Raw genomic sequence first — 25,793 nt, 5'->3', positions numbered from 1 at the left:
GCACTGTCCATTTTCATTGGTTACTTCCCTAAAGATAAAGGTGCCTAAGTACTTTTGGGCAATCCTGTAGATGAACCACTTTTGGTTCCCAAAAACACATTTCAATAGTTGGTTCTTCAGAGGACCACTTTGAAAATGTGAGGTGTGAGTGTAAAGAACCTCCACGTAATATAAAAATTCACAAGATCCGTTGATGGGATTTAAGTCACAGACTGGAGTCACTGATCAGCATGACCAGAATACATCCAGATTCCAAAAGTATCCAGACAGGCCTCTAGAATGATGGAACTCCTAGTACCATTGGGATGAGTTGGAGTGACCCAGAACTGATCATCCAACATCAGTACCTGACCTAACTAATGCTCTTGTGGCTGAATGCGATCAAATCCTCACAGCAAATGTTCCAACATCTAGTGTCAAGCCTTCCCAGAAGAGTAGAAGCTGTTACTACAGCAAAGGGGGACAAACTCCCTATTAATACCCTTCATTTTAGAAGAAACACTGGATGAGCAGGTGTCTACAAACGTTTGGACATACAGTGCAGATGCATCTGAGATCTGGAACTCATACAGTGAAGACGCAGAGATGCTACAGATGCACAAACAAATAAACACAGCCACCATCCTCATTCAATAAAGTGTGTTTCCTTAATGAGCAGGTGTTATCACTGAATAATGAATATTCACGTGGGGGTTGGGGGAGATGGGGGGAATGGGGTGCTTTGGTAAACGGATTACACACCATGTGCAGTATGAGCTGATGGGTAGCAGAGCCATTAAACAGCGCTGCAATCAATCAGCTCAATGGTGTTAATTAGGACCGCTGTAAATGCCATTAAACGCGGGAATATTTTTGTTCTAAATTACAGTGTAATAGAGCACCGGATTCCCTAAATGAGACAAATACTACAACCTTCGCAAAATCCCACATGCTCAATTTTGTCTCTCCATCAAAACAGCATTAAAAACATTAAAAAATAATGCATCACTTCACTTTAGCTCTGCTGACACTCTCATGCCATAAACATGTCATGGTAGATGTTATATGCTGTCATGAATGATTATGTCCAGGAATACAACAGGTTCATGTTTAATTATTAATAATTGTCATTTATTTGTGCCTATGGCATGGCTATGTAGTCAGTAAATTGTAAAGAGACTGAACACTGCTATCTGAGCCACAAACCACTCAGAAACAACACAATCAACCTATGAACGAGCTGAAAAGCCATTTCTCTGGTGGTCGTTTAGTAGTGACAGTAAGAAAATTAGCTTTTTTCAATGTCTGTAAACAAGGTTCAAAAGGCTAGTGCAATGGTATGAACAAACTAATAACTGGAGTTATTGTTCCTATTTGACACAAAACAATGGACAGAAATGGAATTTTTAAACACCTACATCATTTTTGCTTCAGATTTCAAGCATAGAGGCACTTTGCGGCCTGATCTAATAGAGGAAAATGTATGAGGCCTCAGCTTGGCCTGCTCTAATGGACTGATCAACTACACATCTGTGCTGACAACTGGAAATTGTAAAAGAACCAGAGATGATAATAATGGCTGTCATGATGAAAATGATGGCAATATTCAAACTGATAAAAAGCACAATTTTGCACCAGTTTCCTCTCATAGTACAAAAAACAGCATATGAATGAGATGTTCACATCACTAAGCTGAAATTTCACAAGTTGAGCTGCACGTCAGTCAAAGCAGGGGTGGGCAATGGCAATATTTATTAACATCATGATTATGCTTCAACATACATTTCTGAGCATATTGCCAGTATGTAAAAAAACTCTGATTAACTGCACTGTTAATTTTTAATGAGACTAAAGCAAGCCTTGTTTGTTTGTATTTGGCGCAGTGCAGTATGGGAAACGGTAAATAAACCTCATAAGAATCAGTGTATTGTGAAAATAGCTCTCTGTATTGTCCACCCCAAGGCTAGTCCAAGATGAGTTATGAGCAAAGACTCAAAAGTGACTCGAACATGGTATTCGCTATGGACACATGGTTTTAAAACCTAATGACGTTAGGGGTTCGGGAGAAATCATCTGCCGAGTTACAGGAAGCAAACGATAGATCAAAGCAATTGTAAATGCAGTTTCTTACGCAAGAGAGCTGCACTATGTAAGATTTACTTTTTAAAACTGTAAGATGTGGCATTACTGAGTCAGGAGGAAAACACACACGCATATGAAATCTAAAATATCATGAGCGTGCTAGTTGCTCTATAAAGCCTAAAATAATCTTTAAAAAGTCAGGGATGTCAAGTCAAATTTGGTTGCATATTTTTGTACCACGTCATACGTCATTAACGTCACATTCACAGGCTCAAAAAATAAAAGATAAAAAGGTCCAACTTGATGTTTAGGTCTCAAATGCGAAATCAGCATTAAACTGATGAAGATGTGACAACAAGTTTTGACTGTGTTCTCTTTGAATGCCCTCTAACCGTGCTCACATCAGATTCACGCGCTCGGGCAAGGGGCCAAAGCACACATGCTCGCTGCATGCAATTACACATTTTCACCAGAGAGGTCTCCAAATCCCCAAATCCTGTACAGTGTGGCTTTAAATACTTAATGTAATAATGGAGAGTGTAATCAATAAAACGCTGCTCAACCAAAAGCATCACCCTATTAACAGTCATCTTACACGCTTTCACACTTTTTACTAAAATGCCTTGCAAATGTGCTCTCTTTGCCTATAATGTGAACAGATTACTTACTGCCCTACAGATTTCTGCTCATGCAAGTTGTCAAAAAGGGAGTTGAATATAAATACACGTTTATGCAAGACAGTTACCCTGCACTCCTTGCCTGATCATCTCCACAGGCAGTCCAGCAAATCCAATCATTACCAGGTTTCAATGTGAGTTTTGGCCATTTACCAACCCATCGGTGTCTGACTGGGGTGCATTTTAATTTTGTATGAAATAATGGCAGCAGTGTCAAGCAAAATTGCATTCATTTTCTCTATTTAAACCAGTTGCTAGCAATACAGTATCGTGTTAATAACAGCAATGCATAACCACAAAAAAGACTCCAAGCCACTGCAGAAAACTTCAGACACGGATGAGGCACTTCATTTTCACCCATTTCACGAAGCTACTGTGGCTCTGAAACAGGCATGCACACATGAGGAAACAGCTTTCAGTGTAACAGGATTGCGAGTCTTTCCAAGCCTGTTATCTCAAAGTGGCAAATTTCAAATGGATCATTTTTCTTCCATAGCCCTGCTTAATAGAAACTCTCTTTTTTCCAGTCACGCATAAAAATGCATTGCGTTCACTCGTATGAAGCTTTAGCAAATGAAGTAATGGTGTGATTTATTAAGATCACCATGGCAACACGGAGTCTCTGGCATCCCACACTTGGTCAATTTGTGAGCTCTGTGGGAGATGTTACTGAGATCAATCTCTCAGTGCTGCCAAGACAACCAATATTTTTACTTCGCAAAGGGTGGTGTCACTGTGCTTGACTTGAAGGCGGAATGTAGAGGGGGATGTACGAGTCTTCGGCAGGGACTTCTAGGTAGCTTTAAAATGATCTCAAGCATCTCCAGAGGAATAGAAAAGGCGGTTCTATTCCCTCTCCACTCTGAGAAAACACACAATAAATGGGCAAATTCACTCTAAATCATCAATGTTCATAATAATAACAGCACTGGGACAGAAGTGATGAAGCAGTTAAAAATCCTGCACACCCATGCACAATCTTGCAGCGAGGTCGTCTTAAGAGACCTGATGCTACATCACCCTTCCCTTAGGCAGAATCTAAGCAAGTGCAGGCAGAGAGACAAATTCAGTGTGGCGTTAATTAGAAGGGTTTGGCCATTTGAGTGCTGATGCTCCCAGCCCTCTCATGAGGGATTTGCACAGAGTCGGCTGCTGGCAGCGCACCACAGCTTCATCTGAAGTGTGTGTGTGAATGTGTGGATGTGTGTGTCTGAGACAAGGAGAGAGAAAGGCAGACGGAGAAAAACAGGCGACCAAATTAAAACACTCTACAGTGTTCACTAAGTCTATTGTTGAGAAAACACTTAAAACAACTTGAATCATGTAAAATAGTGTCTGGAATATCAGTACAACACCTGGTTGATCAGTCAGTAGTGCTAGATCAGGGATTAACAAGCCAAATGTTAATAAGAGCTATTTTGTCCTTTCAATAAACATCAGTCCACCTTGGGAGCCACAACATTTTATACCCATTTCACCATCTTGGCTGTAAATATGTCTCAGTAGGTGTTAATGAACTAGTGCAGGCTAAAACATATAATAGTAATGAAAACGCAGACTTACTCTGCCTTCAGCTTTAGCACAACTATAGCTGCTTTTCTCACATCTCTACAAGGAAACAAAAAAGAAAAGTTTCTCGTAATAGTTTAATAGTTTCTTTTCATGAGGCTGAAGTCAGCTTCTCATTCACCAGCATCTCGTCAGATTTTTCCAGTTGCACCTTAAATGGCGCCAGCTGAGGCACCAGAACATAACTGCTGCACCGTTAAGGTGGAAACTTCGGACAAGAAACTGGCAAAATCAGCTTTGTGTCTTTTTAGTGTTATTAGCTGCAAGTTCGGTGAGACTGTCGTCTGCGTTACGATGGTGACCAGGATGAATCAGCAGTTATAAATTAACTCCAGCGTTTTAGACCTTTTATTGTAAAACTGTGTTGAACTTGATTATTTTATTTTTACCTACAAATCTAATTCTGCTGTGGAGCCACAACAGGACAGTCAAAGAGCTGCAAGTTGCTGACCCCTGTTCTGTCCTGAAAATCAGTATGCTGAAACATCTTAAAAAAAAATTGCCCACTTTCTATAATATGGATGCAAATTATAAATATAGGATTATTAGAGTTATTTTAAAGAAAATAAAAAGATGAAAAAAAACCATCAGGCAACATCTGAGTCTAAATGGCTCCATGACGCAACAGAGAGTGAAAAGAGGTTCAAAGGTTTCATTTCAGCAAAGAAGTCAAGAATGTCAGTTGAGAGGAGAGATGAATATCGGAGAGCAGAAAAAAAACATTAACAACGCATACAGACTCCTTTTTGACTTTATAAGCCCCGATCATCATGAGAGGAAACCAAGTGAAAATGGTCTAGTAAGTCAATTAATCAAATAGCAGAAATCCAATTACTTGATTAGACAAAAATCATTAGTTGTAGCCCTAGAATAAACTAGACAATTCAAGTGGTCTTTATTTTCAGTCCTTAATATAACTTGTATAAACTAGAAACAAAATATTGCTGTTTTTTTAAAGCCTCATGGTGCAACACACCACAGCAGCACATCACACTAAACTACACAGAGTGCAGATACACAACCACGTGAAATAAATGTAGAATATATACCAGACGGTAAGTATACAGAACAATAAATATACACGGCAATAAACACTAGACAAGACAACAAAACAATATACAAGAATGGGTATCGTTTACATGTATATGTACCCATATGTACGCATGGATTGGCATCAAAGCAGCCTGTGAGTGATGAAGAAATTAGTGCAAACATTGTCACCTGTAAACTGTAGAGAAAAAAGTGTTACTCAGTTAAGTGTTAACATTTAAGTTAACACTTAATTTTAAGTGTCAACATGCAGTGACGGTAAAGGGGTACGTGATCGATCCATGACGGATCTTGGAAAAGAGCTAGACTAGTCCAGGTGTAAGTTGGAAAGGGTCTCGGGTTAGTCCAGGAGGATCTTCGGGGCATCACTGTGTTCAGTAAACTGACCGCATCAGAGAAGAAGCCGTTACAGAGTCTGGTGGTGGTGGAACGGATGCTTTGGTACCTTCTGCCAGATGGGAAGGGAGTGAAGAGTCCATACAAGGGGTCAGAGTGGTTGTCCATAATGCTAGCAGCATTGTGGATGCAGCGCTTGTGGTAGGAGGTGCCGGTGGTGGGTAAAGACGCCCCAGCTGTCTTTACAGTCCACTGTAGGGTGCAGTGCATTTCCACACAGTGCAGTTTCCATACCAGAGAGTAAGACAGCTGATCAGGACACTATCTACTGTCTCCCTGTAGAAAGTACTGAGGACAGAAGAGGGGATTTTTGCTATCTTCATATTTTGCAGGAAGTTGCTGCTGGCAGGTAATGTTGAGGGTCCAGGTGAGGTCGTTGGTGATGTGCAGACCAAGGAACCTGGAGTTTTTTACTCTCTCAACAGTTGAACCATTGACATGCAGTAGAGAGTGATCACTCTCACCACTCTACCTCCTCTGTAGTATCATCAGTGAACTTGAGGACAGTCATTAATCAGCAGTGTGAATAGCTCACAGCCCTGGGGAGAACCAGGGGTCAGTGTGGTGGTGCTTGAGGTGTTTTTTTGCCAATCCCAGTCAAGAAGTTCAGGATCCAGTTGCAGAGGGACATGTTCAGGCCCAGCATGCTCAGATTTCCAATAACTTGTTGAGAATGATGGTGTTTAATTCTAAACTGAAGTCTATGAAAAGCATTCTCAAATAATTGATAAAATAATAACTCCAGAGGATATAGCATCCTCTGTAAAACCGTTGGGGCAATATGTGAAATAAAAAGTGTGGAAGGAAAACTGCTGTTTGTGATTCACTACCAACTGCTCAAAGCACTTTATGATGACTGGAGTGTGTGCCACGGGTCAGTAGTCATTGAGGCAAGACACAGTAGATTTTGTCAGCACAGGGGTGATGGCAGTTGTTTTCAAGCAGTCTGGGCCAACTGCCTGGCACAGTGAGATGTTGAAGACGTTGGTTAAGACATCTGCAATCTCAGCATGACCCCATAGCACCTGGCAAGTTATGTTGTCTGGACCTGCTGCCTACTGAGGGTTAACTCTGGGAAGAGAGAGGTGGTGGTTTTCCTCACTGGCTGGTGGCTCTCTGCTTCAAACCATGCATAGAAATAAAAAAAACCTCCTCAGACCAGGTTCTCACCTGTTTCAGAACTTGCTTGGCACACTTGAGCAGAGGTTTGTATGTTGAAATTAACATGAGAGAGTGCAGGGTGCAGTGTTTAGGTAGCACTGACTTGCATAATTAAAATCCCCAGTGACTATGAAAAATGTGTCATGGTGTGCAGTCTGTAGGTTCCTGAATGCCATATAGTTTGGTCAGTGCTTCCCTCTAGTTAGCACTGAGTGGAATGCACACCCCAATAATGAGCACTGTGGTAAACTCTCTGAGGAGGCAGCATGGCTGGTTCATTACAATCACAATGTCACCAGTGCTGGGCAGTGACTCAGTATTACTACTATATTACAAGCCACCGCCACAGGGGGTCCTTACCGAATGGTGCTGCTATCCTGTGTGCTATTAGCAAAGACAGCTGGATGCACATGTCTGAAATGCTGTTACTCATTCATGTCTCCATAAAAACAAAAACACAGCAGTCCCAGAGTTGTGCTGAGAAGTGAGTTGTAGTCTGAGGTGATCAAGTTTATTGTTGAGAGAGGTGACGCTGGAGAGGAGAAGACACAGTAGAACTGGGAAGCATTAGTTAGCCTTTAGTCAAGCTCGAAATCCATGAGTGTTATCTTGCTTTCCTGCTTTCTGGCACACCATTTTTGATGCATCCTCTCTCGGCCAGCAAAAGTTCTATGATCTTAAAGCATGCCACAATGCAGTCTGACGTGCGACAGCACCTCCAACAGCCCGTCCTTTATTACAGATGGGCTCTGTTTTCCAATATCAAGCACATTCTGGCAATGATCGACATGTTCACCAGTGTTTCTGATGGTTGGATGAAACTGTTTTGGAAAACTGACAGCAAGAAACAAAAGCACTGTACTTTCAGGACCTGAAGCAGCCACTGCGTCAGAAATGCACTACCAGCATGGATGTTACTAATCGACCAATAATAAGATACAATGTAATATAGCCAGACAACCAGGGACACTTTTCCAGATGTCATACCTTTTACCTGCGGTGGAGGTGGAGATGGTGACCAAGACTTTTCATCAAACTGCACCCAGCTGCTGCGCTGCTGCACAGCCACAGGGGGCGCCTCTGTCCAGGCAGAAGAGTCCGCTGGACAAGAAGCCATCTGCATGACACTATGGTCATCTGGGGTGCAGAAAAACGCATACTTGTTGGAGTGTGTGGTCTCACACACACACACACACACACACACATATATTTATGTATATATGATGCATATCGTATGTATCTATACGTAGCAATAATAATAATAATAATAATAATAATAATAATAACAATAACAACAACAACAATTATATATATATATATATATATATATATATATATATATATATATATATATATATATAAAAATACAGGTATATGTAATGAGATTTGTGAGAAATGTATAATGTAATAACACGTTAATAACTAAGCTTTTGTAAAAAGCATGTCACAAAGTCAAGATCGTTGTATTGGTCCTGTGATTATATGACCAGGATTTAACCAGGTTTTTTTCCCCTAAAAATGTATAAAAACCTGCACACATACAGAGATTGAGGTAAACACTAGGCTACAGTTTGGTGTTAAACCCAGCAAAGTGTTTGAGTGTGTGCCCACACAGCCCCCTTCTCTACGGCATGGAGTGGTGAGCTCAGGTCACGGGAATCTAACAGCAAGCTGACAACACATTCTCACGGCAAACACAGCGTCCAAGGTTAACTGTCCAAAATACAACTGTCACTAAAGAAGTTCATGTTCTATGATATTTTTTCTACATACAGTCATAAAACATCTCTGAATGGTAACTTCATGGTAAAAGGAAAAAATCTTAACCATGTAAATGCCAGCTGAAATTTTCTTATGGCAGCAACAATCTGAAACTATTGAAAATACTTGGCCCAAAGCGAGATCAAGCAAGTCATGACAGCTTTTTTGGCAAATACCTCTTGCAGTACTTTCTTTTACCATCATCTCAATTTGTGTAGCTTTAGGAAAACTCCCTAAGGTGACATGAGGAATAAACATTGAGAGCTGGCTCAACTCTAGCCTGACTATCAGTGATGAGCAGACTTACAGACTAATGGAGCTGTAAAGATAAAATGTACCTCTCTGAACGCAGGTACTTGAGCAAGTTTTAAGTGGACATTTTATACAGGAAATCTATATATACACCAAGTTAAATTCCAAAAAAAGTTGGGACAGTATTTTAAAGACTAGTACAAAGAGGAAGTAGTAATTAACATATTCAGCTTGAACTGCATTAAATTGAAAAAGTACAAAAAGACGGTATTTGATGTTGTACCTTGTAACTTTACTCTTATTCCAAATTTAATGCCTGAAATATGTTCCAAAAATGTTTAGACAGCGGCATGTTTACCATTATGTTACATCAACTTTCTTTTTAATAACATTTGCGGAATTAATAGACCAATTGATCCAGTTTTGAAAGAGAATTTTTGTGCCTCCAGTCTTCAGCTGTGCAACCCTATAAAGTATTTATTCTTGTATTTTACACTTCATAATGTGCCACATTTTCAGTGTTAGACATGTTTGGATTGAAGGCAGGCCAGTGTAGCGCCCACACACTCCAATTATGTAGCCATGCTGTTGTCAAACAGAAGGGAGAATATGGCGTCCCATAATGTGTCTTGCAGCGTTAATGATGTCTTTACAGATGTTATTAAGATTAAGATTAAGTGATCTTTATTAGTCCCACAATGGGGAAATTTCACCTCCGCTTTTAACCCATCCGTGAAGTGAAACACCACATACACACTAGTGAGCCCACACACACACACACACAAACCCAAGGGGGCAGTGAGCACACTTGCCCGGAGCAGTGGGCAGCCCTATTCACGGCGCCCGGGAAGCAGTTGGGGGTTAGGTGTTGTGCTCCAGGACACCTCAATCATGTACTGTTGGTGCTGGGGATCGAACCGGCAACCTTCCGGTCACAGGGCCAGTTCCCTAACCTCCAGCCCACAACCGCCCCAATATCCAGGACACAGGCTCTAATACACCCCATATCATGACAGACTTTGGCATTTAAACTTTACACTGGTAATAGTCTGGATGGTCCTGCTCTTCTTTGGCCTGAAGAACATGAAATTCACAATTTTGACAGTAAGCAAATCTGGCTGACAAGTCAGAGCACAATACATGTTTCCACGGTGCACAAGATCATTACAGATGAGTCCAGAGAAGTCGGCAATGTTTAAGGACATTGTTCCCACATGGCTTCTGCTGTGCACAGCACACTTTTAACTTGCATTTGTGGATGCAGCGACAAACAATGACAAAGCTTTGTCAATAAACTAAGTATTCCCGAGTCCATGTGGTGATATCCATCACAGAAACATGTCAGTTTTTAACAGGGTGTGGACTGAAGGGAGGAAAGATTCATCTGTGTTTTTGGCCTTGACCTTTATACACACAGATTTCTCCAGATACCCTGAATCTTTTGATATAATGCACCACATAAATAGGGATAAATACCTAAATTTCTTGCAATCACTTGTTGAGGAACACTACTGTTAAACTGCTAGATTAATCATCGACCATTTTTTTGGAAAGTGGCGAGCTTCGACCCATCTTTGCCCATAAAGTACTAGGCCTTTCCTGAATGCTCCATTGACACCCAAGCATGACTGCATGAACTGTTCTAGATGCTTTCCGGGCATTTCTCGAAGTTTCTCTTCTTAAGCTGCCCCGTCCCGATTTGTTTTAAAAATATTACATGCATAAGTTTTAGAATGAGCATACATTTACAAAAAACAATGAATTTGGTATTAAATATTTTGTCTTTCTTTTGTTTTTGTATAAATGGAGGCAAAATCATTGCTTTTTATTACTATTTGCATTTCAGTGTCCCAACTTTTTTAGAATTAAGTTTGCACAACCTAAACAACAAAGCTACTTTAAACAAAACAATTCAAATATCTGATTTTAATTGCATGATTTTAATGCAGTTAAAGGAGAAGATTGCTTGTATGACAGTCTGTTATAGTGTGTTATTACCAGACTTTACTCAGCCGAGACACACTGCATGAATCATGCTTCACCAAAACCAAACGCTCTGCCTTTAAATACAGGCTGAAATGAAAAGCTAAGAGGGCAGATGAGGTTTTTGAACCCTGGAGGTATTTGAAGAGGGCAGGGCCATGTTCGCTCAGTAAGCTCTCAGTAAATGCCAGAAAGTTCTGCAAGTGCATTAGCATGTACCTGCCTGCTGGTGCATACCTGTCTGCCCCGGCTCATCGCTGAAAGCTACCCAGTCGGGCCGGGCACACATGCTTGTACTGCTGGCTGTGGCTGCCATGGAGCCGATGCACAGCCACCTCTTGCTTTAAACCCGACTCTTCAGGCCTTCAGAGGCACTGGATCCATGTATACATGGCGAGGCTAAAAGAATGGGAGACAGAAACGGAGACCATTACAAACATACTGGAATCATACATCATGGAAAATATGGATATTGTGGATGTTTCATCAAACTGGGACTCTTTTCCAGATTTTCTAACACTATCTGGAATTGCTAGCTGCCCTTGATACTGTGTTAACATTAAGTGGCCTAATGAAAATGAATTACTTTAAAGTAAATTCTACAAAATTACTTTAAAATGTATATCTTCATGTTAACAGATAATAGGTTAAGAATGATAATTTTCCACAAAACAATCTGAGAGGGGATATAAAATGATGTATAATGTTTAATTTGGCTTGTTTTGTGTTGTACTTTTTCTGACATGAATAATACTGTACTTAAACATGCCTCTGCGCTAAATAGCCAAATTAACTTAATTTTGATGTAGCACTTTATCTGATTCACTTTATCTAAATAGGCAACTGATTTTTACATTTTCCCAATGTAAAATGCCATTTTGGAACATGGACCCTTCAAAAATGTGTCAATTTTTGCCATTTAATCCACTCTTCCCTATTAATGATATGATTTCTCAGTGCCACTGAGACATTCAATTGATATGTAGAGAATGTGATATAAAAAAGCCAAATAATAATTGATTTTTACTTAGTTTGTGTCACAAATTACATTTCTGAACAAGAAAACATATGAATAGGACTCAGTGGCATCAATAGCTCTAAATGCTGATACATATCACTGTGGTCGATGTGTACAACTCTTCTATTAGAAGATTTGAACAAGTGAAAGGGCCCGTTCTCAGAACGGATCGCTTGGGAGATTTGATTCAACAGGGTTAAAGAGCAAATAAAGTTGATTACACTGAAACTTTGGCTAATAGAGAGTACAGGAAATGTGATAAATTGGTTTTTACACTGATCTGGCCCACACTGTCTGAGCAATGGACTACAAAAACGCTATTAAAAAGTTGACATCGGCCAATTTGGCTATTAAGAATTAGAAGCTAGAATAGGCCATAAAAACTCATGATAATGCAGCCCTAATTTAAAGGTTTTTGCATTTGTTATTGTGCACTGATACAACATACAAGACAGAACCCATGCTTCCCAGACCACATGTGTCAGGTTCCAGTCCTGGTGGGCCTTCATGAAGTGAATTCAGAGTGTTAGATGAGGTTAAGTGCTAATCTCTGCAGCACTTTGGCCCGGAAGGTCCCCAGTCTGACATGCCTGTCCTAGACCTTAATTATGCTGTGTATTGGTATGTGGAGACAAGAATAAGAGGAATCAGGTAGTAAACCTCTGACCTCAAGTTGTGATTCAATCACAGTTCTTCAACAAACAGCTCAATTTATCATGAAATGTTAAATTTAATCACAATTCAATTATGTTTTTCTTGGAGGACTCTATTGGCTGTTTTTACTACAAAAACAAAACACAAAGATGTGACTGGAGGTGGATGTGACCATTTACACAGTAGTGTAACAAAACTATAGATAATGCTTTTTAAAATCTGCTAATACGAACTGAGAATCAAAAAACTGCACACTTTATTAAATTAGAAAAAAACTATTCTAATATTCCAGAATCAATGCAATTGAACTGAATCTCCACTTCAGATCAATGAGAAACTTTTACACTCCTAAAAGGAATTCTAGCAGGCAGCGATAGCAGTAAACACTTCACGGTCAAGCAAATGTGTTTGACCGTGAGTTTGCAGAGAGCACGTCCGGACAGGGCACATTACACAACAGAAACTAAGGAGTATCCTGAATAAACCACAGGAAGGAGCGGACACTGTCTGATATAGGCCTAAAGACACAACTCCACTCACTACATAAGCTACACACGCCTTGTGGCTACTAGACTTAAGGCTATAAAAAGAGAAAGGTAAATGGACAAAGGCTATACATTCAAGTTTAAAGCGTTTTGTTGTGTATCCAACACAAGCCATTACCAGCTTTTGCTGAGAACCAGGAAAAAGCTTCAAGCACTGAGGCTTTAGAAAGGTCAGAAACAGGGAAAAAAACATCCTGAAAGTGGTGTGACAACCTCTCATCCATTTTTCCACATCAGCAGGAATGAAGAAAGGTAGCTGTCCTGTTGGCTACACAGGGAGATGCTACAGGAAACTGTTATTGAACTGTGTTGTAGCTCTCAGGGATGTTTTTCTTTACATTTACAGTCCAGACACATGCTGGCCTGACAGCCTCCTCCCTCTTTCGTTCTCTGGACACAAAGCTAGCCCCTCCCTCTCTCCGAGGGCCTCATTCAACATCTCTCAGAAACACTTCACACCCACTGTTTGTTGACCAACTCCAGGGTTTCGCTTGCCATAAGAACACACCCAGAAACTAAAGCCAAAGTTACTTCAAGGTGCTGAAGGACAGTGATCATTAAATGGTGACTCAACACTCCAATAGAAACGAAGATGAATAATGCAATAAAAATTTACATCAAGATTTCAACAGAAAATTAACACCGTTCAGTGTTCAACTCAGCTAGAACGTCTCAGCATTCACAGTTTAGACCAGTGTTTGTTTTGTGTGCTTAAGCAATTGGCATTAAGAATTCAAACTAATGACCATTTTGTCTACTTAAGTAATAAGCATTTAGAATTCAGTCTACTGACCTTTTTGTCTACTTAAGTAATAAGCATTTAGAATTCAGACCACTGACCATTTTGTCTACTTAAGTAATAAGCATTTAGAATTCAAACCACTGACCATTTTGTCTACTTAAGTAATAAGCATTTAGAATTCAGTCTACTCACCATTTTGTCTACTTAAGTAATAAGCATTTAGAATTCAGTCTACTCACCATTTTGTCTACTTAAGTAATAAGCATTTAGAATTCAGACTACTGACCATTTTGTCTACTTAAGTAATAAGCATTTAAAATTCAGACCGCTGACCATTTTGTCTACTTAAGTAATAAGCATTTAGAATTCAGACCACTGACCATTTTGTCTACTTAAGTAATAAGCATTTAGAATTCAGACCGCTGACGATTTTGTCTACTTAAGTAATAAGCATTTAGAATTCAGACCGCTGACCATTTTGTCTACTTAAGTAATAAGCATTTAGAATTCAGACCACTGACCATTTCGTCTACTTAAGTAACAAACATTTAGAATTGAGTCTACTGACCATTTCGTCTACTTAAGTAATAAGCATTTAGAATTCAGACCGCTGACCATTTTGTCTACTTAAGTAATAAGCATTTAGAATTCAGACCGCTGACCATTTTGTCTACTTAAGTAATAAGCATTTAGAATTCAGACCACTGACCATTTTGTCTACTTAAGTAATAAGCATTTAGAATTCAGACCGCTGACGATTTTGTCTACTTAAGTAATAAGCATTTAGAATTCAGACCGCTGACCATTTTGTCTACTTAAGTAATAAGCATTTAGAATTCAGACCGCTGACCATTTTGTCTACTTAAGTAATAAGCATTTAGAATTCAGACCACTGACCATTTTGTCTACTTAAGTAACAAACATTTAGAATTGAGTCTACTGACCATTTCGTCTACTTAAGTAATAAGCATTTAGAATTCAGACCACTGACCATTTTGTCTACTTAAGTAATAAGCATTTAGAATTCAGACCACTGACCATTTTGTCTACTTAAGTAATAAGCATTTAGAATTCAGACCGCTGACGATTTTGTCTACTTAAGTAATAAGCATTTAGAATTCAGACTACTGACCATTTTGTCTACGTAAGTAATAAGCATTCAGAATTCAGTCTACTGACCATTTTGTCTACTTAAGTAATAAGCATTTAGAATTCAGTCTACTGACCATTTTGTCTACTTAAGTAATAAGCATTTAGAATTCAGTCTACTGACCATTTTGTCTACTTAAGTAATAAGCATTTAGAATTCAGTCTACTGACCATTTTGTCTACTTAAGTAATAAGCATTTAGAATTCAGACCACTGACCATTTTGTCTACTTAAGTAATAAGCATTTAGAATTCAGACCACTGACCATTTTGTCTACTTAAGTTATAAGCATTTAGAATTCAGTCTACTCACCATTTTGTCTACTTAAGTAATAAGCATTTAGAATTCAGACCACTGACCATTTTGTCTACTTAAGTAATAAGCATTTAGAATTCAGACCGCTGACCATTTTGTCTACTTAAGTAATAAGCATTTAGAATTCAGACCACTGACCATTTTGTCTACTTAAGTAACAAACATTTAGAATTGAGTCTACTGACCATTTCGTCTACTTAAGTAATAAGCATTTAGAATTCAGACCGCTGACCATTTTGTCTACTTAAGTAATAAGCATTTAGAATTCAGACCACTGACCATTTTGTCTACTTAAGTAATAAGCATTTAGAATTCAGACCGCTGACGATTTTGTCTACTTAAGTAATAAGCATTTAGAATTCAGACCGCTGACCATTTTGTCTACTTAAGTAATAAGCATTTAGAATTCAGACCACTGACCATTTTGTCTACTTAAGTAATAAGCATTTAGAATTCAGACCACTGACCATTTTGTCTACTTAAGTAACAAACATTTAGAATTGAGTCTACTGACCATTTCGTCTACTTAAGTAATAAGCATTTAGAATTCAGACCACTGACCATTTTGTCTACTTAAGTAATAAGCATTTAGAATTCAGACCACTGACCATTTTGTCTACTTAAGTAATAAGCATTTAGAATTCAGACCGCTGACGATTTTGTCTACTTAAGTAATAAGCATTTAGAATTCAGACTACTGACCATTTTGTCTACGTAAGTAATAAGCATTCAGAATTCAGTCTACTGACCATTTTGTCTACTTAAGTAATAAGCATTTAGAATTCAGTCTACTGACCATTTTGTCTACTTAAGTAATAAGCATTTAGAATTCAGTCTACTGACCATTTTGTCTACTTAAGTAATAAGCATTTAGAATTCAGCCCACTGACCATTTTGTCTACTTAAGTAATAAGCATTTAGAATTCAGTCTACTCACCATTTTGTCTACTTAAGTAATAAGCATTTAGAATTCAGACCACTGACCATTTTGTCTACTTAAGTAATAAGCATTTAGAATTCAGACCACTGACCATTTTGTCTACTTAAGTAATAAGCATTTAGAATTCAGACCACTGACCATTTTGTCTACTTAAGTAATAAGCATCAACATGTCAAATTCAGACTGATGAGCATTCTGTGTACTTAAAAGTGTTAGCATTTGTAACCAGCTACGACTGGGTGTGCTTAAGTAACAAATATTAGCATTAAGAATTCAGACAAGTGATCATTTGTGGTGCTTAAGTAATTAGTATTACCATTTAAAACTCTTACGTGATCATGCATTTAAGTTAAAAATACTGGCATTTGGAATTCATACCTGTAACTGTTTTGTGCACTTAAGTAATAAGTATTAGCATTTAGAATTAGGTGATCCTTTTGTGACTTTAATGAATAAATATCAGCATTTACTAATATAATATTAGGATATTAGCATTCAGACCAAAGGTCATTTTGTGCACTTAAGAGTATTTAGATTAAGCTTTCACAGATCATTTTGTGTAGCACTGAGGGTAAAGGTATTAGCATTCAGAAATCACACAAGTGATTCTTTTGTGCACTTAAGTTAAAAGTATTGCTGTGAAGAATTGAAACCACTGATCATTTTATGCTCACAGACTAAGCAAACGATAATAACATCTACAACATGCACTGCTGCTCATGTTGTGCACTTAAGTATTAGTATTCAGAATTCAAATTACTGATCAGTGAAGAACGTTAGTAATCAGCATTCAGACCTGCTACTATGCTAAATTTCACAGTGACACAGAAGTTCGCTCCAGGTTCATGGCTCTCCTCTGGCACCAGCAGCAGGCTCCTCTACACTCCTCTCAAACTTCAGACCCACATTAGCTCTGGCAGGGTGTCCCACGAGTGCCGCGGCCGGCTGGGCTCGCTCTCGTCCTTCAGAGTCTCCAAACAGCACACATCGCACATACACGACACTCCAGCTCCACCACAGCAAGCCCTCTCCAACCTCCACTGAAATCGGCTTCAGCCTGGGAACAGTGCTGACATCATCAGTCAGAGTGTGTTTTTAGACAGTGCTCTATTTCCTGTTGCCGCCCCTGAGTGGCCCGGACTTGCTCCCACTCACGCTGCTACTATCTGCATAACCAGAGGCAAAACAATGTAAACATGTGCTAATTTCTCATATGACTGCTGCACCTCTTCTTCTCTAAACACGGCACTCTGGAACTCGGGGCCACAAAGTGATGAAACCTGAGCACACACAATCAGCATCATCATCATCATCATCATCATCATCATCATCCTGACAGTGATTATGCAACGTGAGAATGAGTTCGTCATGCTTCCTCTGTGGTGTTTACAGCAGATGGAAAGTCTGTCCAGTGGCCAAAGATAACAGAGTACTGTCTGGTTCTGCTGAGAAAATACAAAATAAGTGTCACGCCAACTGTGCACAGAAGACATGTTCTCCAGACCACTATAATTTACCTCTATCTGCCGAACACTGCAGCCTTCAATAGAGAAGTGCTAGTCAGTACAGTTTCAGAAATAAAGGTAGTAAACGGTCTCTGGGGCAGTTCCCCTCTTGTCACTGGGGTGGTTCCCTCAAGCGTACATCTCAGAGCCTTTAGTCAGGGAACATAACTGAACCATAATCCACTGAAATGATATTTTCTCAGCTGTACTGACTCCACACACCCCGTCTCGCCTCCAGGCTTTTTATTTTACGGTTCTGTTTTAAAACATTAGGTACAAATCTGTACTTTTCACCTGGAAAAATTTAAGGTTAATTTAAGGTACACAACTGGTCCTTAAAACCACAGGTGTACCTTTGAGGGAACATTTAGATTGTTTGTTCTATGGTGACAGAAAAATGAACCTGCACAGAACCTTTATTTCTACCAGCGTATATGAAGTCTACACCAGTGTACCTGTATCAGTGTCAGACAACAATAGCCTTTTTGCCTTAGCGGTATTGATATGCAACAGAACCAGAACCTTGGTTTACAGCAGTGCGTGTCATTTGCTGGATACTACAGAAAAATTTGAAAGAACTAGTCTAAATATGCATAAAATAAATAAAAACATAAATAAGACTTGAAAAAAGTATGCTTTCTTTCTGGAAATGTGTTGGTTTACTCTTACTATACTATTCAGGTTCCATCTGATGTGAATTTAAATGAAGGAAAACAGAACATGACAAATCAAACTCAATTCACAGGAGTTATTTCATGTTTGTAAGCTGTTACTTCAGCACGTTGTACCCTTTAAGCATGTGTTCAGGGCTGAAAGTGTCATTGCTTTTACATCAAAATCACAATTCAAGGAAAATGTTCAAATTACAAGAACTGCAATTTAATTTCAGCCCTTATTATCAACAATGCTGTCTTAAAATGTTTTACAGTGGGGATATGTAACCTAATGAAAGAGAGCTTGGGAAATGCCTGTAGACCAGAGGCCACCAACCCTCCTCCTGGACAACTACTTTCATCCTACAGCAGTCCAATGAAGCGCAACCAAACACTCATGAGCCGTGACATTACATCCACAACTAACTAGCAGTCTAGTTATATTTAGCATTCAAGCCAAAAAAAATGGATATGTTGTGTTACTGGCCAAAAACAGGCCTGGACAGGCTTATTAATGCAAACCTAAATATCCTATTATACCATAATAACATTATACAGTCGAAGGCAAAAGTTTGCATACCCCTGATCAAATTATGTTTGGTTTGGAAAATAAGTTTATATGTCCTGTAAAGGTAGCAAAGTTAAATTTGCTCACTTTCTGCACATTTTTGGCTCAAATATTTGGAAAAATCTGAATCTAACACTGAAAAAAGACAAAACATAAAATGTACCACAGAACCACATTTTTAGTTTTTTTTAAGGCCACATTTTATGTTTTGTCTTTTTCTTTCAAAAATGTTAGATTCAGCAGATGAACAGAAATTATGCATTAAATTTTACAGAAGCGTGTTCTGTGTTGAATAAGAAACTAAAGTGATTAAAAGAACCTAAAACCCCAAATAATTCCGGGTAGCTCCACCGCAAGCGCTTCAAATATATATAAGACTGCGGGTTTCTGCTGTTTGAGCTTAAGAAGAGTGACAAGTGAATAATATACAAATATACCTGTCAGGAAAGTACTAAAACTAAAACTACTGTAAGCTTTTATACGCTGTATAAAATTAAAATCTGAAGGAGTAATAAATATTTTTATGGCTGATGTATTATTGCATAATAGACATTTTAGCCCCTTAAAATCAGTAAGGGCAACAAAATGTGATACTCAGCACTGAGAGACCCAGAGACGGGGAGAGAGCGCGAGCACGAGCGAGAGCGAGAGCGAGCAAGAGAGAGCGAGCAAGAGAGAGCGAGAGATTCAAAACTAGCCAAACATGAGAGACTGTAATCAGGCTTGGCCCAGCGAGCTTTATGACAGTTGACTGAAGCAGATGAAAGAGATTTCCACTCTGACAGTACCAGCTGCTCCGTTTCCCCTCAGGTGATGTACTCTGATGAATAAAGATTAGCAGAGATGACCTCCCTTTGTATCTGACCCTTCCGTGTTCACAAGCAGAATGCTGAGAGCACATTTCACAGGCATGCTTAGGAAGTGTCATCACAGTGTTCAACAGCAAACCTGTACTATGCCAAACCACTGTCTGTTTGTGTGTATGAGTGAGTGAGTGAGAGTGAGAGTGAGAGTGAGAGTCAGAGAGAGAGAGAGAGAGAGAGAGAGAGAGAGAGCGAGAGAGCGAGAGAGAGAGCGAGAGAGAGAGGGAGAGAGAGACCGAGAGAGAGTGAGAGTGAGAGTGAGAGTGAGAGAGAGAGAGCGAGAGAGAGAGAGCGAGAGAGAGAGAGAGAGTGAGAGTGAGAGTGAGAGTGAGAGACAGCGAGAGAGAGAGAGAGAGAGAGAGCGCGAGAGAGAGAGAGCGCGAGAGAGAGAGAGAGAGAGAGAGAGAGCGAGAGAGAGAGAGAGAGAGAGAGAGAGAGAGAGAGAGAGCGAGAGAGAAAGAGAGAGAGAGAGCGAGAGAGAGAGAGAGAGAGAGAGAAAGAGAGAGCGAGAGAGAGCGAGAGAGAGCGAGAGAGAGCGAGAGAGCGAGAGAGCGAGAGAGAGAGAGAGAGAGAGAGAGAGCGAGAGAGAAAGAGAGAGAGAGAGAGAGAGAGCGAGAGAGAGAGAGCTCAGAACAGAAGGAAACTGTGTGTCAGGCTCAGAGACCGGGAAACACAGCAGAACACAAACAATTGGTCATCAGTTCTGAGTAAAGGTGAGCAAAGCAGCAAAAATATATGGGAACACTTTACATCAGCCATAACACTGACATAACCATGACATAAACATGTTGTAGCGGAGGTCATGTGATGTCATGAGTTGTCATGACAGATTTTAGTAAGTAATATAAGTAGACATAAAAACTAATACAAAAATAACAATAATAATCATAAAAAGTGACTAAACAAGTCCCCTCCAGTGGGCAGGTCCAGTAGCATCATTTCTAGGAGAACTTTTCAGTTCATGATTTCAACATGGAAATTCTGGTGCATTCTGTATTATTTGTTAAAAACCTATTGCTTACCGTACCAAGGTCAAAAAGTTAATCTGCACGTAATTTGGCAGGGCATCTTCTTTTGAGAGCGCTCCTCATCGATCATCATAAATGTATAAACAAAACTTTTCCAAACACCGCCTATCATTTGTGTTCCATCTGCTACCTATTCTGACTCCATAGGGCACACAGTGCTTGGACTTCAATGACGGCCATTTGCCACATAGTCCACAGAAATCAACATAATCTATATCAGTTTCCGATAAAAACAAAGTGATAGACGACTGTTTTGGTTGGAAACAATAATTATTAATAATGAATAATAATTAATAATTATTAGCACATGTTAATGAAATGTGACACTTTTTCACATTACATTACGTGTCACTGGCAAGTAAATAATCCACAAACTGACATGATGATGCCATAAAGTTTACAGTCATGACAGCATAGGTCACATGAATATTTTTGCTGTGTGTTCTAGCTGGCTCTCATGACATCATTTGCCATTGTAATTAACAGTAATGTTACCATAGTACTATTACATTAGAGGGTGTAATAAGTCACAGCAACTCATGACAGCGTCTATGATGTGTTTAAGGCATGGTTATGTCAACGTAGTCCAAATAACTTTATTACTGATCTTTGTTTTCATTTTACTCATCGTTTCGTCTACTGTATTCATACAGCCTTCACTCAGACACATTTTCCAGAAGGAAAAGAGGATGTTGAGAAAATTCAAATCTACCAAAAATTGTCACAAAGGACATCACTTACAGTTTCCTCACAGACGTTACAGATAGACTCACACAGCACATACTAATACATACACACATGAGCAACCACCTGGGAAACCATAGCGATCATTTATCAACACCTTAGCAACCACTTGGGTTACCATAGCAACAGCCAGCAACACCTTAGCAACCACCTGGAATTCCATAGCAATGGCCTAGCAGCATCTCTGCAATAATAGCAACAGCTTAAAGTTCCTTCATCAATTCCATCTAGTTACCAAATACCAAACACTCAACACTGTGTATCATATTTAATGTTTCTAAGGTTTGTGAACATTTTAAAACATATGTACTAACAAAAAAGGCCAAATTGAAAAAGAAAAAAAAACACAACACTATTTAATATAGAACTAGGGACAAAAATTGAACCAACTGGCAAAAATTAAGTGAGGGTGATCTGACATCATGTATCTGGGCAAATTCAGCAGACAATGCTGGATGGGATAGCTCTCACACTGTAATCTAATGATGTCAGCTGTGTGGTGTAGCAGAGCATTTGAGCAGCTTTGGAATTAATTCCTACTTTTGGGTGCTCCTCGTAAAAGGGACATTCTAGCAAAACTAGGATTTAATACGTTAACTGTTATGTTATTCAACACTCTATAGACCAGCACTGCATCCCTCAGTCTTCCTGCTTTAAGAGACTTCTTGATTTTGTACGCAAATACATCAAACAACCACTGGGAAATCCTGAGACACTGGGTCAGGAGTGAATAAACACAGACATGATATTTGGCTTCCTAGTGGTACAGGTAGTTATTTGGCTTCATTCTAATAATAAATAAATAAATAAATAAACAAATTTTCAGGGTTTTTTTTCCCCAGAAGGTCCTCACACCTTCAAGATACATCATCAGAAGGGAGAAGGCTCCTGATCTTTCCCTGGAATATCTTACTCTAGGAACTGTCGCTGCACCACTGTAGAAGTAAAGTAGGCATGTACATAACAGATGTAGCAATGGTTCAATTTCCAATTTTGGCTGGAGAGTCCCTTTAAGGGAAGAGCCTCAAATAAAAACAGTTTGTTTGATAGATTTTTAAACGATGTGTCTCGGCCAGTACTCAAGCTCCCAATATCAGTGTGTGTATTGGAAAATAAAAGGCGATATTGTGCCACCTCTGGTAAAAATACATCAGTAAGGTAGAATAATGGTATATTGTGCTGTCACTGCTTGTTCCTATGCAATTCATGCAGCATCGATATACTGCTTATTGCTGTCAAGCTCTCTATAACTGGTCTTAATCAGTCATGATACTGATAACACAACGTCACACTGCAGACCCCTAATCCTGACTCAAACACTGGTCTACTGATATCAAACAGGAAATGTAGAGCTTCTGCAACTTGTGGGCAATTCCTTTGTCCGAGCCTTGCCAAAAGAAATGTGAATACAGCACCAAGCAATGTGGAACTGATACATTACAAAGAAAAGTCGATGACCTCCAAGGAAGGAATGCATTACTAAACCAAGGCAGCCCAAATCAATTATTGGGAGTTTCAGAAACTTATGAGAGCACATTACAGAACAGCACTGGTATTTTATTTCATTACTTTCATAACACTTCGCTCATTTCACTCACAAAGAAAAAGAAACAGAGACACTGCAATGATTCTGAAGAGATGAATTAAATAAAGAGCTTGTTTTTTTTATTTGTTACATTATTTGTTATGTTGTATTCAGCAGTGCATGGTTATATCCTCCAGTCTCATCGCTTTGCAGAATTTACAGTTATGTATCCTTTTGGTGTTTTTATCCTATTGTCTATCGGTGTTCTCTCACTTCAATACCCAAAAAGCATTACACACATTCCTCAACTGAGAATCCCTACAGTACTCAACAAATCCTGACTGATCCTAGCCACTGATCTTGAGGCCAATACATCTGTAGCACCAGCCAGCACTGCAGATACAGCACTGACCTCAACTGGTCATCAAACTCTTCATTCCTTCATTAAAGGAGTAATTGTGAAACAATTGGCCAGCTAGCAAACCACATTTCAAAGAGCGTCCACCAAGCACATCCCAAGCACTTTCAATGTACTTTCACCTTCAGTACGCATCATCAGAAGGGGCTTTTTCTTACTTTTCAAACCAACCAAGACAATTTCACTTTAAATGCGACTATGGTAAAAAAAAAAAAAGCGGGTACACACATTTACAAAAGATGTAATCATGATCACGTTTTCATTTTGGCGAGAGTGTCCCTTTAAGCTTTGTCTTGGAATAGTATTATTACTATTGAAAAGGCCATTTTAGTTCTTGGTTTAAAGGGGAACACTGATTTTTATTTTTTGATTTTTTTTTATTCTACACAATGACATGGTTGAGATGTAAATAAAGTCGTTCTGAGTGGTTTGGTGTGAAATGCCATATAGAAAATTACAGCCAGAATTGGTGGTGGTGGTGATGGCAACCAGAAGAGTTTAGGTCCTCTGAAAGCTCCCTCACAAAAAGTTATCACATTATTGATTATGAATATACTGTCTGAGACACTGTTTGGTAATAGTTTTAGTAAAGTTTTGGTCTAAAAAGTACTTTTAATCCACCTACTTCAACCCACTCACTGTGGAGGGATAAATGCAGGATGCTAGAAGGCAAAAAAGTCCCCAAAGAAAACAGATTTTTCCAGCTCTTCCACTATTTTACCATCCTCAACATTACATATAAAAACTCAGAAGGCACGTGTAGGTTCCCTGGAGGTTTCTGACAGTGAATAAAATGGCTTTAGCTTATTAAGGTGACTCCTGGTTCCTATCACCACCACCGTAAAGAAATCGGAGTCGTTACGTTTCTCTACAGTTAACCATTTCACATAAAACCACTCAGAAAGAGCCTGTTTACATCTCAAGGGTCGAAATTTTGAAAAATTGGTGGAACTCCCCTTTAAAGTGAATCTTGGTGCAGCTCTAAAACCACAAGCGAATGGCAACAATGAGAACAACGAACCAAACACAGCAAACTGCCCCGCTGAGCACGAACACAGCGGCACTCTCCACAGCATTAACATAACGAGGATAAAGGTTGGCGGCTTCTTGTTCGAATTTCCCCGTTCCACCTTAACTGCTGCAACGTACCTGCTGCACCGTTTAAGGTGGACCGGGAAAAATGCGAGCGAAAAGCTGGCGAAGTCGTGCCGTTCCAACAACCACCGGAACAACCTGTTAACACTGCATGGACGTTAAACGTCAACGCCACACACTGAACACGAACATGACCCTCCAGAATCGCAACGAACGGCGACTAAACCACGGATAAAGCAGTATAAACAAACAAACAAACCAAAAACAAACAAACAACTCTAAGTTGCTTCAGCTTACGCAGCGAATCTCCCGGGAAACCTCCACCACCTTGCCGTCATCTGATTGGCCAGCCGCCGGAGCGTCCGTCTTACGTCACCGCTGGACGAAAACTTCGTTTAGTCGCTCCTTCAGAGAACAAACTCGTTTAAATGAGACGATTTGGGCAGAATTACTGTTCTGTAGCCGGAGCGGACCCCGCTATCCGCCCTCCGACTCGCTACACCTGGAGATACAGTCTTTTATTCGTGTAAATCTTTCAGTTTGGGACGTTGTAGTGCGCCCCCTGCTGGATAAGAAGCGCCTCTGCAGGCTGGGACTGTGGTGGAAAGCTGCAGAAGTATGCACTGAAGTTTAATTCTTCATTTTTAAAAACATTTTGAATGTAAAAATACACAGTGTCAGACGTAAACGGAGACACTGGTGTTTAATGCAGTTCTATAGTTTAGAGAGAAAACGTGGAGCGTCTTTACTCGCATTGTCGCGATTTGTCCACAAGGTGGCGACACAGCTTTTGAAAATACAATACATACAAGCAATGAGTTAACATTTTATTTGCGATGTTTTTGTGTAGATTTTGTGTGAATTTAAGACAAAATAGTCTCAGCTCTGATTAGAGATTGATCTCAAAGCTTCTGCAGAGCTTGAACTGTGTAAATAGTAACAGATTATGCTGATTAGAGCTGGGAACTGGATTTGTATATGTTGTATATATATTTTACAAATGTTCATAGGATTCTGTAATATTCCATATAGAATAATTAATGTAGTTTGTGTGTACTATTACTATTACTATTACTGTACTATTATTGTGTATATATATATATATATATATATATATATAT

The 25,793-nt window shown here is 39.3% G+C and overlaps 1 protein-coding gene across 4 annotated transcripts in view; it reads right to left on the bottom strand.

The window, feature by feature from the left end:
* Positions 1-25,147, bottom strand: part of ston2 (stonin 2) — a 56,594-nt gene extending 31,447 nt beyond the window's left edge. The window contains exons 1-3 of one of the 4 annotated variants that reach the window (XM_017715052.2): positions 24,970-25,147; positions 11,148-11,309; positions 7,902-8,051 (exon numbers count right to left, since the gene is read on the bottom strand). In XM_017715052.2, the coding sequence (XP_017570541.1) occupies positions 7,902-8,051; positions 11,148-11,226 (229 nt within the window). In that variant the 5' untranslated portion in view covers positions 11,227-11,309; positions 24,970-25,147. Of the gene's footprint in view, positions 1-7,901; positions 8,052-11,147; positions 11,310-17,069; positions 17,580-24,726; positions 24,918-24,969 lie in introns of those variants that run through there. The other 3 variants (XM_017715054.2, XM_017715051.2, XM_017715055.2) reach the window with 3 other exon arrangements.
* Positions 25,148-25,793: the final 646 nt, after the last annotated feature.

The sequence above is a fragment of the Pygocentrus nattereri genome, chromosome 10, assembly GCF_015220715.1.
Source record: "Pygocentrus nattereri isolate fPygNat1 chromosome 10, fPygNat1.pri, whole genome shotgun sequence".
In the NCBI taxonomy this organism is placed as follows: Eukaryota; Metazoa; Chordata; class Actinopteri; order Characiformes; family Serrasalmidae; genus Pygocentrus; species Pygocentrus nattereri.
Note: the sequence above shows the minus strand (reverse complement) of the source record. Positions and strands in the feature narration are given on the sequence as shown.